This window comes from Cavia porcellus, unplaced genomic scaffold, assembly GCF_034190915.1.
Source record: "Cavia porcellus strain 051 isolate PalLab524CR breed Dunkin Hartley unplaced genomic scaffold, mCavPor4.1 scaffold_15, whole genome shotgun sequence".
Taxonomy (NCBI): Eukaryota; Metazoa; Chordata; class Mammalia; order Rodentia; family Caviidae; genus Cavia; species Cavia porcellus.
Window position 1 is genome coordinate 29,002,007 of NW_026947498.1, and position 17,389 is coordinate 29,019,395.

The 17,389-nt window shown below is 31.2% G+C and overlaps 1 protein-coding gene across 3 annotated transcripts in view; it reads right to left on the bottom strand.

The window, feature by feature from the left end:
* The window catches only part of Gbe1 (1,4-alpha-glucan branching enzyme 1), a 248,599-nt gene that overhangs the window by 123,104 nt on the left and 108,106 nt on the right, over positions 1-17,389 (bottom strand). For all 3 annotated transcript variants that reach the window (XM_063224755.1, XM_063224754.1, XM_063224756.1), the window contains exons 4-7: positions 13,712-13,837; positions 12,698-12,833; positions 10,164-10,254; positions 6,381-6,590 (exon numbers count right to left, since the gene is read on the bottom strand). In XM_063224755.1, coding sequence (XP_063080825.1) covers positions 6,381-6,590; positions 10,164-10,254; positions 12,698-12,833; positions 13,712-13,837 — 563 coding nt within the window. The remainder of the gene's footprint in view (positions 1-6,380; positions 6,591-10,163; positions 10,255-12,697; positions 12,834-13,711; positions 13,838-17,389) is intronic.

The following is a 17,389-nucleotide window of genomic DNA, read 5'->3' on the forward strand; positions in this document are numbered from 1 at the left end:
AACAAAATGTGAAATGTTGTAATATAGATTCAAAACAATTAAAAGGAAAATATTTTGTTTTAGAATTGCATTCTATACAGAAAATAACTCTTAAAGATGTGCCAGTGGGAAAGCTAACATTTTTATTAAATATGCAAATTAATTCATTTATTAATGAATTTACTTATTTAAACAATGATGTGATCTGTAAACTTTTTTTGGTTGTATAAACTATCAGAAGAAGAGCATATCATATACATATATGAACTGAACCACTTTACTTCACAATGTTCTGTGAACTTATTTAAAAATAGTAATTTTAAAATAAAGATAAAATAATCAAGATCTGAATAAAATTAAGATTACTTTGAAACTGATTTAAAATGTTTGTTCTTGTTGCAATACTAGGTCATGGAAATGCACAGATACAAATAAAAGGAGAGGATCAATGACAATCATTACCAACTTATAAAACCCTCTTTTAAAACTCCTTCAATATCTACCATCTACTGTGAAGTTCAATTTCCATTTTCGGTTATGTGTACTTTCATTTTTCCCTGAGCTTACCTGGTGATTTGCCACCCAATCAAAAGATGATACATTTATATTTATAACCAATGGACTTAAGGATATATGTAATCAAACAGCTACAGAAGTTTGGCAAAAGTAAAACCTAAACATTTTCTGTATACATAAATAAAAAAAAACTTTTATACTGAAACTCTTTCTGGTAATAAAAGCATAATGATGGATATTATTATTTCTGGATGTTTTCCTAAAATTATTTATCCAGAGCTGAATTTTCTTAAAAAGTTATTTCAATTTAATTTAAATATCAACTATATCTTGAAGAAAGTAAGTTTTACATTTATTATTTGCAATATTCCTAATCAACATATACTCGGAAGTTTCCTAAATAATTTATCTAATAATATATCCTAGTATATGTGCAATTCCATAAGATAATACAAAATTGTTTTCAGAAATATTTATATACATTTTGTATTGTATTTTCTTCTTGTTTTGGCCATTTTTGCTACCTTAAGTGTTCCTAACCTGAAAACCCCAAATCTGAAATGCTTCAACATCTGAATCTGTTTGCCTGCTAACATGTTGCCACAGAAAATTTCACATCTGACTTCATGACTGACTGTAAATCAGATGCAAATACACCAACAATATTGCATAAAATCACATTCAGGCTATGTGTATGTTATGCAATACATAACAAATTAATTCTGTGTTTATAACTTCATGATGTCTCATTATACATAAGTGATTATCCCAAAATCTATCCCAAAAAATCCAAATTCCAAAACATTTTGATAAATAATATTCAATCTGTACAGAAAATCAAATGGCAAAATTATAATATATGATTTTAAAGTCCTCCTATAGATATTTTTCATTCATTTATATAATAAATGATAAGTTTTTCAATATATTTCATGTCATAATATATACTAATTCTTAAATTAAGATTACTCATTTTAAAAATTTAGTCATGATATAAAAGCATATATAAATAAGATAAAAATTTTTCCTAGTACACTTGTATCTATATATATGAAGACTTATCTCAGGAATGCAAGACTGATTTAACATTCAAAATCAGTCAATATAATTCACTATAGTAACAAATTTAAAAAGAAAAAAACAACTAATAAAATAGTTGACATAGACAAACTAGTTAAGACCCAAAATCCACTCTGAGCAAGGAAGGCTCAAATAAATTTCCTCCTCTATTCTAACTTGTGGAAAACTCCTTATTGGCTAAAAAGACCTAAATTTTATAGACTTAAATATTTGTACTAAATATCTACACTAAGAGACATTTTATTCCCTCTACTTAAGGAAACTTAGATTCACTTTTACTTCTGAAAAGTACTCTAGTGACTTAAGATTTGTATATCTTTAGTCTATATTTGTTATATCATAAACCTTTAGTGATGGAATATGATTATGCTAATTGTGTGTCCAAATAAAAGCTTAGGAGGAAGAATGTGTCATTTGCTTTATGATGCTATATACTTTGAAATTCAGTATCTTGTCTTTAGATGGAATATTCAATAAATACATCCAACTGAAGATTTAGTAAGTAATAAAGCACATGAGTTATTTGTTGGGGTTAGAGCACAGCAAATAAGCTCTCCACTTGTTTTATTATTTCAAGTGCATTTATATACTGTGGAAGAATAAGCAAACAGAATTGGAAATTGAGACCACTAAGTTATATTCATTATTTCTTACTCTAGAAATTCTTGAAACTTGTGGGTGACAGATTTGTCAAAGTTCTCTTTACCATCTGAAAAAAGGACAACCCATTCTCTGTTATGAGCTGTCATTAGTAATTTAGCAGAGCTAGAAGGCAGTTCAGCCGAGTAGACAGAAAATTAAAACATGGGCAGCCTCTGATTGGAAATTTATTCATAGCAGGTAATGAAATAGCACAGTCAGGATCCCTAGCATTTCTCAGAGTGAGAGATTTAATTCTGATAACTTTGATGATGGCACTTGAATTAGATTATAAATGGTGACAAGTTGTGACTTATAGATAGAACGAAAATGAGCAACATATCTGTACAGAAGTGATTCCATATAAGATCATTTTTTTTCAAACAGTACATATAATAACTTCAAAACTTTATCAGAAAAGTTTCAGAAAGGCTTAATATTTAAGTAAAGCAGGTATCATTTCATATGTATTTGCCAGTATGATTATAATACTAAACAATCTACCAGAGGTAAAGAGCAGAAAATAATTTATAGTTAAAATATGTAATATTAATTGCAGTTTCCAATTTCATCATGTAAGACACCAGCTCTAAAGTATAGATAAAGTACCTATCACAAGGAGATGAGGAAACTGAAGGATTACTTTTTTATGTATTTATAGACATGTACAAAATACTCCTTAAATGCACTCACATCTAAATAAAAGTATGTTATAGTATTTATATGAAAAATAACAGGTAACTTTACTGTGTATTTCTGTGCATTTTATATTTTAAATGAAGTGTATTTTTTTTAAATTGTCTTTCAGATGTAACTCTCTACAGTATAAAAATATGTATGGTTCAAGTAAATAATCTTTCCACATGGATAGATATTTTAATATGTTGTTTGATTTGTAGATTGGCAACTGCCGCTGATATGTGATCAAATTTTTTTAGACATATAAATTTTAATTTATCATTTTAAAATTCCTGAGTAATACTTCACTTAATGAGGGATCTCTGTCCCCTATTCCTGGAACTTATGATTTGTCTGATCAATAATTTACAGCTTACATGACAACTGCATCACTTTCTAGATCTGGGTCATATGAAATTATATTCTGTATATCTTTTGGATTCTAACTATTGTATGAAAGCCCAAGACACAGAGTGAGCTAAATAGAAAGAAACCAAAGTCCTTCGGCACAAAGTCATTGTTGAGATCCTAGCTGAGAGCACAAACTGTCAGTCATGTGATTGAATAACCTTCAAAGTAGATGCTCCACCCCCTCATTAAGCCATCCCAACTGATGTTAAGAGATCTGTCCCTGCCAAAATGTGTTGAAAATAGAAATCTGAGAATAACATAAATACCTGCTCTTGTCTTAAATCTCTAAATTCTAGACAGCTCTCTTAAATAGCAATAAAGAAACCAAAGAATAGAGTAAGTTTTTCAGTCATTATTGTTAAAACTATGAAAATGGTTTTAATTAAATTACACATGTTGCATGTAGTAAGAAGGAAGTAAATATAAATGAAAATACCTATAAAACTTCATCAGGCTAATGGGAATTATATCAGTAACTTTTAAAATGAATTGTATAGGTAAGTACTGAGACAAAAACTAAAAGTATTCCAGACCTTTAAGTATTTCCTATATTGAAAAATCTAATTATTAAAGAATTGCTTTTTAATTGGGTTTTATACACTGGCTCCATCATGTTATCTATATTGTTTAATCATAGAATAAACCTATACAAAAAATACTGACTATTGAAAAGGCAAGATATAGAGATACTGGCCTGATAAAACAACATGCCAAATAAAAAAGTAACTTCTAATATACTGATTTTACAGAGAACTAAGCCGATATGACATAATAAATATTTTTAAATATTCATAAAAAATAATCACAAGTTAAAACTATAACATATACTACATACCAAAAAATGTGTACCTGAGAACCATTACTGGTTAATTCAATAAAGAAAAAGTAAGTATTAAACAACATGTAAATTTATCTCAATTTCTTTCATAGAAATATCCTTGAAATAGTTTCTTTAGAAAACTGGGTAAGCTCAAATACACTTCAAAGGCTTATGATACATAAAAATACACTACAGAAAATAATGTTAATAAAATAAAGAATTGTTCTAAAACATAAAATTCTACCCATCTAATATATTTCATTTTAAGGTACAATTCTACAGAATTGTTTTAGAAAATAAAAATTATAATTTAATGTATATCTTTCACAAGGTTCAGTTTTAGAGAACAGTTTAAAAATGAACCAGAGATTTCAACTAATTGTATTTCCTGTATATACTCTACCTTTATAAAATTTAGTCAACAATCAAATAATTAACACAGATTCAATGCTTTTCACATATTATAAATCTATAATAGAAAAAGCAATATTCAAATAGGTGGCAGAAATAAAAATACCTTCAGAGAGGGAATTCTATTAGGCCCAAAACTCTGCCTCCTCTTATAATAAAAAACCTGGAAATGAAGATGATTAATCGATTTGTACCAGAGTGAAGCTGGGCTGGAGCCCTGCCACCCTCTTGTGTCTTTTCTCATATATTATGCAGCTGTATCTGACATGAGTGATTCCTATATGGTAATGAAATATAAAATAATGTATGATACTAAGAAAAAAGTATAGCAAAACAATTTCTTCTGAGTAAAAGTCATCAAATTTCTATTGAAAAATGAGAATTCATTTTATAAAAATATTGCTGAAACATTTTTTATATCATCCAGGTAAGTACATATTTGCAATATCCAAAAAATTCACTAAATGTTTTCAAAAATATTTATTATAAAAATTTAATTTTCATACAGGTTGAGTAGCCTTTGTCTCGTAAAATATTTAGGACCAAATGTGTGTCTGCCAGATATTCAAGTTTTTTATGGATTTTGAATGCTTGCACACGCAAAATGAAAAACCTTGAGGCTAAGACTCAAATCTAAGCAATATTATAATTTATGTTATATATTTATACATATAGCATAAAGATAATTTTATACAATATTTTTAACACAATGCATCCTGATTGTGGTCCACTATATGACACTGGCTGAGAAATTTTATGGCTATAGTATTACTCTAACATCCTGAAAGTTTCAGACTGTGGAGTATTCAAATTTCAGATTTCAGATTAGTGATGTTCAATCTCTACATTTCAAAGCACTTTGCATGTTTTAATATGAGTAACACTGTATTTTCATTACATTTTTTACTTATGATAAATAATACTAGTTGAAAAATATTCTTAGTGTTTTTTTAATCTTTATTATATTATGCTATTTAAAACACTTCTAGATAATGAAAGAAGTTAGAATGCATTTAATCTTAATAAACTGATTCACAACTAACTGTTAGTTTTACTTATTCTTGACAGAGTATATACTAAGAAATGTTAGCTGTTATTATGGTCATAAACTAAAACTTTATACAATAATCACAATGATGACAATATACTTAAGGTATTAAAATAGCAAGCACTAGTTTGAAAAATGTCCTACTTAAAATAAGATTTTTTTATTAAGAGATTTTTTTATGGTTATGTCAACCTGGTAATCTTTTAGGTATTAAAATAATTCTTATTTTATTTTATTTTACTTTTAGTAGTACTACAGGTTGAAGCCAGAGCCTTCACATTGAACTACATTCCCATGCCTTTCTTATTCTTTAATGTCAAGCTGATAATCTTTTAGATATTAAAAATAATCATTTATTTTATTTTATTTTATCAGTACCACAGATTGAAACCAAGGCCTTTAAACTGAGCTATATCTACACCTCTTTTCTTATTTCTTATTTTATGGTGGAGTTTCACTGAGTACATAGATTCCAACTTGAGATCTCCCTTCACTGCAGCCTCCCAGCATGCTTAGATTACAAGGATGTGTAAACATGGGATTTAACATTTACAATTTAAAGTGGCAACAAACCAGTATATCTTAAATGCATGAGATATGTAAAACTAAAATTTAAAGTAATATACTATGAATACATGTGCTACACAAAGGTAAAAAGTCATCATGTAATTTTTTAAATAAAATTGAAAATATTCAGATACAACATTATTAATGAAGCATGAACTAAATAAGTAATTTAGTTAATTTCTTGAACTTCATTTTAAACAAAGAAAATATTTCCATATTAGATGTACTAACCTGGAGTAGTCAAACAATTTACTGTCCCAAAGCTCATGAGTCCCTCTAGGCCCAGAATGGAAATAACAGGAATCGGTCCCATCAAACATATTCAATCCATCTTCTGCATTTTTGGAAGCATGACTATGAACCACATCTAAGAAGACTATTATACCCATTGAATGAGCTGTGTCAACAAGTTCTTTTAGGTCTTCAGGAGTTCCATAGCGACTAAAGGCAAAGAACAAAACAAAAACATTACATTATAATTAAGGCAAACAGCCAATGGCACATCATTTTATTCAGAATATTACTACATTTTAAATACAGAAGTGCAACATATGGTACTTATATTCAATTTAAAATGGCTTGATATTTGTTATTGAACAAATTTAAAAGCTTTAGAAAATGCAATAACTCAGGCTACTAAGTATAGCCTTTTAATATCCTAACCAAAATTCCTATTTTGAGCATGTAAAACAGAAAAACTCTTACTTCTCTATCCTTGGAGATTCTGATTGCCATTTCTAAACCTAGTCAGTCTCAGTCTTTCAAACCCACTTATCTGGTTACCTGAGGCTGTTTAGAGGCACTGCAAATGTGGGCTCTTAAGAGTACTTCCTTGAAGGCCAATAACGCCTTCCGAAAGCCATCCCTCCTGCACTTGCTCACACACACTGGCTGGCAAGTGCTCACTTACCAGTGGACCAAGAGGGTGTGCTGTGTCTGTCACAGTCCAAGTAGAAAAACTGAGTAGTTCATAGGCACATACGTCTGTGTCAAAAGCAGCCTCTTAATTTATGTGTGATACAAAAAAAAATTGCCTCCAGAAGACGGCCTTCTTAATCTATGAAATATCTTAAATACTGAAATTTCCTATAACTTTGTTCTTCAGATAAATAATTTTCCTTGTTACTGTTAATAGTCTCTTGTCCTTCCTTGAAGAGAGGGACTAAAACAATATGCTTTCCAGCGACATAGTGTAATGCTTAGTCCTAAGTAAATTATGTTCCATTCCACTAACCAACAAAAGCCATCTTTTAAAACTGTAAATACAGTTGTGTCACTTTTCATTAGAAACCTTACTGCGCCCCTACCCACCTAAAATTAAAAATCATTTCTTAATATGGCTTAGTATCCTCCCTACTTTAGTATTATTAATCGATAATATGATTATCTAGTGATAGTGTCATTCTTCTTCTCTTTATCCCAGGGACATATCCTTTTTTCACTCATTGAAAAACACCCTCAACATGTAAGCCACTCTCAAGGTTCCTTCATTCATTCATTCATTCATTCATTCATTCATTCATTCATCTGTTTTTCACCAAATACCTGTGTTATTCATTATGTGCCATGACATTTTCTATGCAAAATTTATTCAGTGAAATCACTGTCCTTATAAAATGTATTCCCTAATAAGGAGATTAGCAAAATACGTGGACTGCCACACAGCAGGAAGTGTTCTAAAGAAAAAGGAAGAAAGGCCACTGGTGAAAAGTTCATTTTTGAAATAGAGTCATCCATAGCAGCTGAATAGAAAAGGTAATTCTTGAACCCAAAAGGAGAAAGGTATAGAATATATAAGCATACAAGACTTTGGAGAAGAAGGAATAATAGTAGTAGGTACACAGACAAAGGGGCAGGAATGAGCTAAGACAATTTATTCATATATATATATATATATATATATATATACATATATATATATCTTTTTTTTTTTTTCGAGACAAGGCTTCACTATATAGTTGAAGCTGGCCTTCAACTCACAGAAATACTCCTGTTTCTGCCGCCCAAGTGCTAAGATTGCAGGTATGCACCACCATGTCTGGCCTGAGCTAATCCCATTAAAAGAAAAACAAATAATCTAGTATAGCTCAAGCAGAATGGTCAAGAGAAAAAAAGAGTAGTGGCCAAAGAGCCTTATGAGCCAATGTAAGGCCTTTGGCTATTATCCCGAGCAAGACAGTGATATGATCTGATACTCTAAAATAATTACCCTGGTGATGGTACAGAAAATGGACATGTAAATTAGGAAAAGTTAGTGAAGAAGAAGGAGTATAAGAAAAAAACAGACTGATTGATTAAAGAGCTACTGAAACAATCCGGGTGAACAAGAATTTAATTTAGACCAGGCTAGTCACAGTGAAGCCAGGTAAGCAATCAACTTGGTGATATATTTTGAAGTAGCAGACTATTGACTTTCATAATAGCTAAAGGATAGAAAGAGACAGAAATGTCACAAGATTTTCAGTGGAACAACTGGAATATGAAACAATATTTACTGAATCAGTAAAGATAGTAAAAGATAGGGTGAGTTTTGGAAGATCGGATCAGAGATTTAGTTTTGGACACATTCAGTTTGAGATATGTATTAGAAATCCCAGAAACCAATGGACACCATCTGAAGTTCACAAGACAGGCCAGGAATGGACATTTAATATTTGAGAACTTTAAGAAAAGATGTGTTAAGGCCATAAGGATAGGTATAGAAGTAAAAGGAAGCAAGGATTGAATGGGAGGAGCAATATTTAGTAGCTGGAAAGAGGAAAAGAACAAGCAACAAGTGAAGGAAATACAACAGCAGCAGTGTGATGTGCTAGAAGCCAAGGAAAAAATACTCCAAGAAGGTGAGAGTAAGCAATTGTGACAAATGATACTGACAGTTCAATAAATGAAGACCTGAACATTGTATTTAATGATATGAACGTTATCAGTACGCTTAGTAAAAACACTTTTGGTATACAGCTTATTTGATTGAGTTCAAGAAATATAGAAGTTTAGATTGTTCTTCTATGACCTTGAAATATACCATAGGATTATTTATTTGAGTTTGGAAAAGAAGAAAAAGAAGAAGGAAGGAGAAGGAGAAGGAGAAGAGAAGGAGGACGAGAAGAAGGAGAAGATGGAGACGGAGACAGAGACAGAGATGGAGAAGACGGAGAAGACGAAGAAGATGAAGAAGAGGAAGAAGAGGAGGGGGAAATGGTCAAAGAAAAACAAAAAGAAAGGAGTTAAGAATTTAGACACAGTAAATACAAGATAACTTATTCAAGTATAACTATTATAAAGAAAAACAGAGAAATGGACTGTTACTGTCTCTGTTTCAGATGTTAACTACCTAAGTCCAATTTTTACTTCACTTCAGCTAATATTACTCATGCTTACCAGTTTATATTTAATATAAAATAATAAATCTCTAATTCTATTAGTTTTATTACCAGCAGAATTCATACTATATATATATGATTACTGGATTAATATTTATAAATTACCACATGTAAATTTAGTTGAGGTAGAGACACTGTTGGACTTGTTATATGTGTGATCATCCAAGTCAGAGCTCTTCAATATTACAGAACCCCTTAGAGTCATTATATACAGAGTTATATTCCTCACATTGCAGCATGGGAAGTGTAGCCCTTCTGTATGTGATGAGAAGTCCTGCCCAGGAACTTCTCAATGACCTTCCTACACGAGTCAGTATCTTTATAAAAAGGATGTGAGCTCTTTCAATAAAGAATTCTGTAGGATATCGTTTTCCAACATAAGAATTGGGCCTCTAACCATGTCACAATTTTAGCAGATAATTAGACATTCTTTATCCAAAGTCATTCCTTGAAAAGTCACATTAAATAAGGGCCAAACTATAGGCCAAGATGAGAAGCAAGACCATGATTTTGGTAAAAGAAAATGAATAGATTATTTTTTTTAATCCTAAAATAGGTCACAAAATAACACCACGTTGAATGCAAAAATTCATTTTTTAATTAAATGAACTTGAATATAAGACTTGCATTTTACCTTGAAGCTGCAAAAAAGCTTGTGACTTGGTACCCAAAACTGGCATAGTAAGCATGCTCCATGATCGCCATCAGTTGAATGCAGTTGTATCCTATATGAGCAAAAGTCAGAGATTCAAAGACACAAATTTTTTGTTAAAAAAAAGAGAGAGCAATGAAAAAAAGCATCCTAAAGGGATAAATTTTACAATCTATAAATTATCTTTGCAAGTTCTACTACTAAACCTTATTTACTTGTTTGACCTTCTAATACAAAATCAAGTACTTATTGTTAGCTAGCTGAAATTTCATTTTAACAAGCAATAAATGATATGCAAATCCACTCTTAATTTTGATTTAGAATATTAAAGATGGCAATCTACATATGTTAAACTTCAGTTGTACTTGAACATATGAACATTATAGAAGATGAAGATAAGTAACTGATTGTACAATACATACTTTTAGTTTTGACTTTTTCTTCGTATTTCACTAATTTTTTACAATACAGCATAAGAAATATCACTTTCTCTATAAAGCAGCATTTATAAATCACTATTAATGTTTCCAATTTCCACTATTTTTATATATGTAAATTAAAGTTGTATAAACCATGCAATTATGCATATATAGACATGTATACACTCATAGTTTCTCCATATAAATATATGTTACTCAAATATTAAGTGCATAGACTCAAAAAGTTGGTTGTTGCATTTAAAAATTCATAATATTCATAAGCATTTACTTTAAGGATATAATAAGAGAAAAATGGTTTTAATTTTTTAAAAAATCTGAGAAAATCAAATTTTTCTTCTTTATAGTAAAACTGGAAAATTTTTCAAATAGAATTTGATGGCTTTGAAAGTTACACTTCTGTAACCTACATCAACAATATTATTATTATGTTCTTACTAGACAACTCATATAGTTTCCAATTTTCTTGAGGTTTACTTAAGTTCATATGCATTACCAGTTCATTAAAATATATAACGTTCTTGTAAATTAACAAAAGTGTCGAATTAATCTCATTGATCTCTTACATAGTAGTTTCTCATACACATTTGCAGTACATCATTCATACTGGAAAAATTATAAATTCACATTCAGAATTATGGATTAATATATTTAAGGAGGAACATACCATTGTGTTCATGATTTCATTAGGTACTGAAAAGTTATTGTTACAAAAACAAATTAGCTCTACCAGGAGTGACTGGAATATGGATATAAAATCTTATTCACATTACACAATCAGTTATTATATATTTTAGAGCAAAATTTAGTGCTTATAGTTTATTTCTCTACTGTACAATAAGTAGTTTCAGAATCAAGCACAGTTTTTTCCAGTGCTGAGTAATGAATGTAGGACCTTCTTACTGAATTATGTCCCCTGCCCTTTTTTATTTTGAGGAAGGATCTAACTAAAGTCACTACAATTCCCAGGCGGGTTTCAAACTAGCAATTCTCCTCCTTCAGTCTCCCAGAGTACTCAAGTTAAAAGTGTGTACCACCATATCTGGCTTTACAATTAATTTTGTAGTGTTAATAAATCTGGGATTCATTTATGTTCTAAGTACTAGGCTAGGTATTTAAACATAAATAAGTAAGAGAATCCCTGCACTGCTGAGCACATACAAAATCTGGTTATAAATAATATGCTATATAGAAATATGAAAGTACATCTTCTAAACAAAAATTCAATATAGTGCATATTAAATTGAACTAATGTTAAATATTCTTGCATTTATTTATTTACTGGAATTTTAGTTTTGGCATCTCAGATAATTAAGATTTGTATGTCACTAAAAATTTTAATTCTGACTTATAAACTTTACCTCGAGTCAAAATATAGACTTTCTGGCAAAAATAGTATAATTAAATGTACTTTATCCTCCTATCTAGTCCTTGGAAGAGCTTTTAGTAACACTGTAAAATATTTTTAAAAGCATTACGTATATAAAAAATAACAGACATACTGAATCCATAATTCAGTAATATACTATTTATTATATTGGTTGTTCCTGTGAAGACAGAGTGTATGTCATTATGATCTAATACTTGAAAATCTTGTGAAAAGTGTTTCACACAGATGATATTCCATAAATGCTTGTTAAAAAAGTCATCCTGACAGGGACTTTATACAACGATTCTGATTCAAATTGAGTTCCAGTCACCTTAAAAATATAAGACTGCCTTCCCTAAAATACTAAAATGAACAGCCTGTAATCAATGACCACTTCAATTAATAAAGATTATCTTCTGTAGAAAAGTAATTATGCTTACATATTTATCTACAACTTTGAAAGCCAACAGTTCACATTACTTAAAATTGAAAATGGAATAATATCTTGAATTCTCATTCTATATCTTACTCTATTTTTCTTTTCTATGCTATCACTATTACAGGGCAATTCTAGCAGCCTGAAATAAAATGCATTTCTATTACATATTTAATCTGTTAACACAAAAAACAGACACTTGTAATTAGCTTTTCTAATAAGAGAACAGACTCATTAAAACTTTATCTGAATAAAAATCATAGTTATTACTTACCAAGGTCTTTGATTCTTGGTAATACATTGCATGTAAAATGTTTATAAGAAGCTATTTTTCCTTCATGAGAAGAAATTCCCACATGAGATTCATAAATTCTCAGACTTCTTGGCTTTTTTGGTTTGGAATGCTTAAACTACAGAACATAAAATTACATATAAAATTAAACCATGCATTCACTATAACACTAGTTGATCAAGACTTTATATAAAATGGTGAATAAACTCAAACACTTGAAAACTTTTTAAATACAAAAATCACTCACCAAAAAAAAAAAAAAAAGTACTTAAGCACTTGTTAATTTACCTGGTTTAAGAGAAAAAATTGTCATGTAATGGCACATGCCTTATCATTGAGTAGAAAAATAAAGTTAGCCTACTCCTTAAAAAAATACAAAAGCCAAGAAATGCATACATAGTTATCAAATGTAAAGCATTTATCAACTAGACACAAAATTTACACTATTTAATCATTTCTGAGACAGCCTTCCCAACCTGCTATTCCTAAGAACACTGACCCTACTTCAAAACTGTGACAAAAAGCACTATTACATCATTGAAGTCTTTGAAAATCAGAAATTCTGGCTATAAAAACAAATTATCATCTTTTATCTATAGTATGTTGAGATTCAGTGTTTTTTCTAATTTCAAATACAGAATAAAACTTCCAGGCACAGTAGCATCCACCTGTAATCCCAGCACTCAGGAGGCTTAGGCAGGAGAACTGCTCTAAGTTTAAGACTAGCCTGCCCAAATAGTGAGTTCAAGGCTAGCCTAAACTACACAGCAAGATCCTGTTTCAAAAACAAACAAACAAAAAACAATCTATTTCTGTATTCTATTATATGGATAACAGACTTTGATCTACGTATAGCACAAGAGGAACACTATCATGTACAATACTAAACTGGTTGTAAAGAAAAACATTGGACATTATCATAAAATTATAAGAGTAAAAGTCAATTTTCGTAAAAATACTACAATAAACATTTATTTACAAATTTGTTATTCTCACTTTATATGGGTGTTCTGGATCCCAATGTATCCAATCATAATTCACATTACCACCTTCACGAACCACATACTTCGCCCACGGTGAAATACGGTACAAGATCTCTCCACTTTTACTAGTAATAACTACCTAGAAAGACAACAGAAAATTATTGCCTTAAAATACTTAAAAATCTAAGACAAAATGTGATACTTAATGAGCAATGTCATATGCAGGAAATGAGGAATGATTTGAAGAATTCAGACCACAATTCAGATGCATTGGCTTAAATAACATATTTAAATCCCATTAACATTAATTTCCTCATTGCCCAATATTATATAATCTTTAAGTTCATTTACACGTTGGGTAAATTATGAATCTCTACCAATTTCTATGATTGAAAATGAGCTATCAGAATGCTCAACTAAACATACAGTAGGTACTAACAAGACAAGTAAATTTAAAAGATATGATTATTTGGAAGCTGCTATCAATCAATATAAAGCATCTTACTCTTTAAAAAAAGGGATAAGTGAGTTATATAATCATTGTTTCCTTTCCTTTTCATGGAAATTAATGATAGTATTTTCAGGAAGCCAAGAAGGAAGAATGGTTGGATTAACACATGCATAATACAAGCACATACACACTTATTTCCTACCCATTTTTGACTTCTTACCAAAGATCCTTCACCATATTAAAACAAACATGATTTCCTTTAGCTCCCTACTCTACATGGAAATAACATCAGTTGCATTTTAATATTGTAAGATAGCAATAAAATAAAAACACAGTTTTAGCATCTATCATTTTATAAAAGGACTCTGAATTTAGCTAGTCATATAATCCTAGCTTCCAAGTGATTAAAATTGTAGCTTTTTACAAACCTATATTTTTTTCTTAAGCTTTCTAAAAGCAGGTAGAGTATGACAAAAAATATTGAGATCAAAAGCTACATTATGCTCTTACCACTGAGAGAAAACATACTTCCCGGTTTCTTTTCTGTAACAGTGAAAAGCTCAAGTACTTATAATACCTGTTAATTAAATATTTGTGTAATGCCTTATAATTTAGTGAGGACTTCCACACATATCTTGCTTCATTCCAGATAAGCTTTATGACTCAAATATTAAGTGAGATTAAGTGAGAGTAAGTTAATGTACAAAACGCACAATTGGCAGAATCAAAAGTTGAACACAGAGCTTCTGACATTTCCTTGCTTGATGGAGGCTTCCACAGCATTTCTTTCAGATGTCAAAAAGGAGCAAGTTATGGTTTATTAAAGAGGGGGCAGGTGATTGGTAAAAAGGAATACTTAATTTACAAGAACACAATTTTTCTCTTTCTTTAGTATGAGCCTATTCACTAAAGCTAATCACAGACAGGATATCGTTATTATGTATTATCACAAAAAGTATGAATCAACTTACATTGGCAATATTTTAACCTCAAGCATATGTCCCTTAACCTATGTAAATGCCTAGTACAATGCTCAACGGTGCTTTCTTAGGAAAAAAGGTGTTCATTCAAGAATATAGAACAGAATGTGAGAAAAAAATACTAGTTTTCAAAGAACAGCATTCTGCCCAGCCTATCGAACTATCTTTCTGTTTTGTAAGCAAGACAACAAAACAGAAAGATGAAGATGTCTGTTGGCAAGGAGAATATCTGGAAGTGTAAGAGTTTAAGGAAGTTATTGTGTGCTGTTATGCTAGGAGTAGTAATTCCCACATCCTTCAGAACTTTACTTCATTTATCCTGCTGCACACCTATATATTTTCAGAAGCTACTGATTCCTGAGTATTCGTCTAAGAAACAGCCCTCTGTGGGCTTTTGATGCTCCTATGGCTTTTGATGGGTACTCTAAGAATATAATGCCTGGAACATTGTTATTGGAGATAATTTCTTAGGGTTGTGTTTGTAGCTAGTTATCCTGAGGGATGAGATAATATCTTAAAGATGGAGTAAGCTCTCTTACTGCTTGTAGTAGAAGAATGGATTCCAAAGCCTCAATACAGGATAACATGTAAAACCACTGCATAAATTAGCCATCTAGGCTACACAACATTGTCTCCGTTGAGATTAAAAAAGGAACCAATGCAAATAAAATTATTGTTTTTTTTTTATTTAGGAGGCCCATGTTTTCTGTAAGAACCAATGAACAAAAATAAAACTTCCACTCTTGTAGGTAAGGTAAAGTTAAATCAAATCACATGCCTGAATAAGGATTATTTTTTCATTCATTGAACAATTTGAATATTTTTTTTCTAAAATTTCTCTTCCTGCTCCTCAAAAACAATTTCTACAGGGTTGCTCATCTGAACAAGACATTCAGCTTTCCAGTTTCTGCGAGAGATCCTCATGGCCAGCTAGGTGGTAAGACCAAGACAGGCAGACCCTAAATCTTATATCATATGAAACTAAATACAGTAACATAGGAGCTTCAGAGGAAACCACATAAAGGAAGAAAACAGAAAAAGCAGGAGTAATAAAGGGAAGTTGCATCAATCCTGGATCACAGCACCCCTTATGCTCTAGATCCAGAAATCAGGCCATTTTAGGAAAAGATCAAGCTCCCTAAGACAGCCTGATTGTAGCTTACCTGATGGATTAAGCTTCCAGTCATCCTGCTCTGCCCACCAGAGTAGATTATGATATTTGCAAGCTAGGGCTTCAGTGAAACTAAAAGCCAAAATATAGTGTATGACACGATGTAGGCAGAATCTCAAAGATTTGGAAACAAACATTCTGATCAGATTAGGAAACAGAAATCCAAGAGCTGAAAGGACAGAAACCCAGCAGCTGTGCGAGTGAACAGCATCTGGGAATGGATGGGTTCTTTGGAACTGGAATTCGAGCTCAGTGAAAACTGGCCCTGTTGCATAATGACAACATCTGTAATGGCAGGACCTATTAGATACCCAAATCTGAGTACTGAGAAAACTACTTTTGATGGCTGCATGAGTAAGTACTGTTTGGACCCTGGTGAAGAGGAGGCCAGGCGGACTCAGAAATAATTGCTCAGTCATTCTTCCTCTACATGTGGGGAGTGACGTGCTTAGAGGACATGCAGTGTGCTGTCCATGCCCAATGGCAGGTGTCAGTGGAGGGAAAACACACAGCCAGTCAACAGAACTGTATTGCAAGAGGGACCTGGAGGAAGTGAATGGAGAACTGGGTACTTGGCCGATTATACTTCATTCTCAAACTAACTGTAGTCGTCAGACTTTGGAACCAAGACAGCAATGTACAGCTAGCTACTCCCAGAGCACTGCTTGCAACTAGGAGTAGGCACATGCAGTCAACAGGTCTCTTTCCTCACAGACAGGCAACTGAGCCAACCCTGTGGGTAGGGACTTGCTTGGAGATTACAAGAAAAATCAGATTTCAATAGAAATGAGACAGTGTGGGCCGGGGATTTAGCTCAGAAGATGACAAGATATAATAACATACCCATTCTGGTTTGATTATTAACTGCTTTTGAAGGCCTACAATGTCTCCAAAGTTGTGTTTTTATTAAAATAGTTATGTAATGCTACGTTCTATTATTAAATGTCTGATGATATGGACAACTCTTGTGAAAATAACAAGAGAAAGCATAGTAACTACTGTAGATCACCTAATAATATGGTTTTATATGTCTTTTTTTTCATGTTTTTCTAAGAATTTTTTTGTCTTGTTATGATCTGTTTTCCCCTA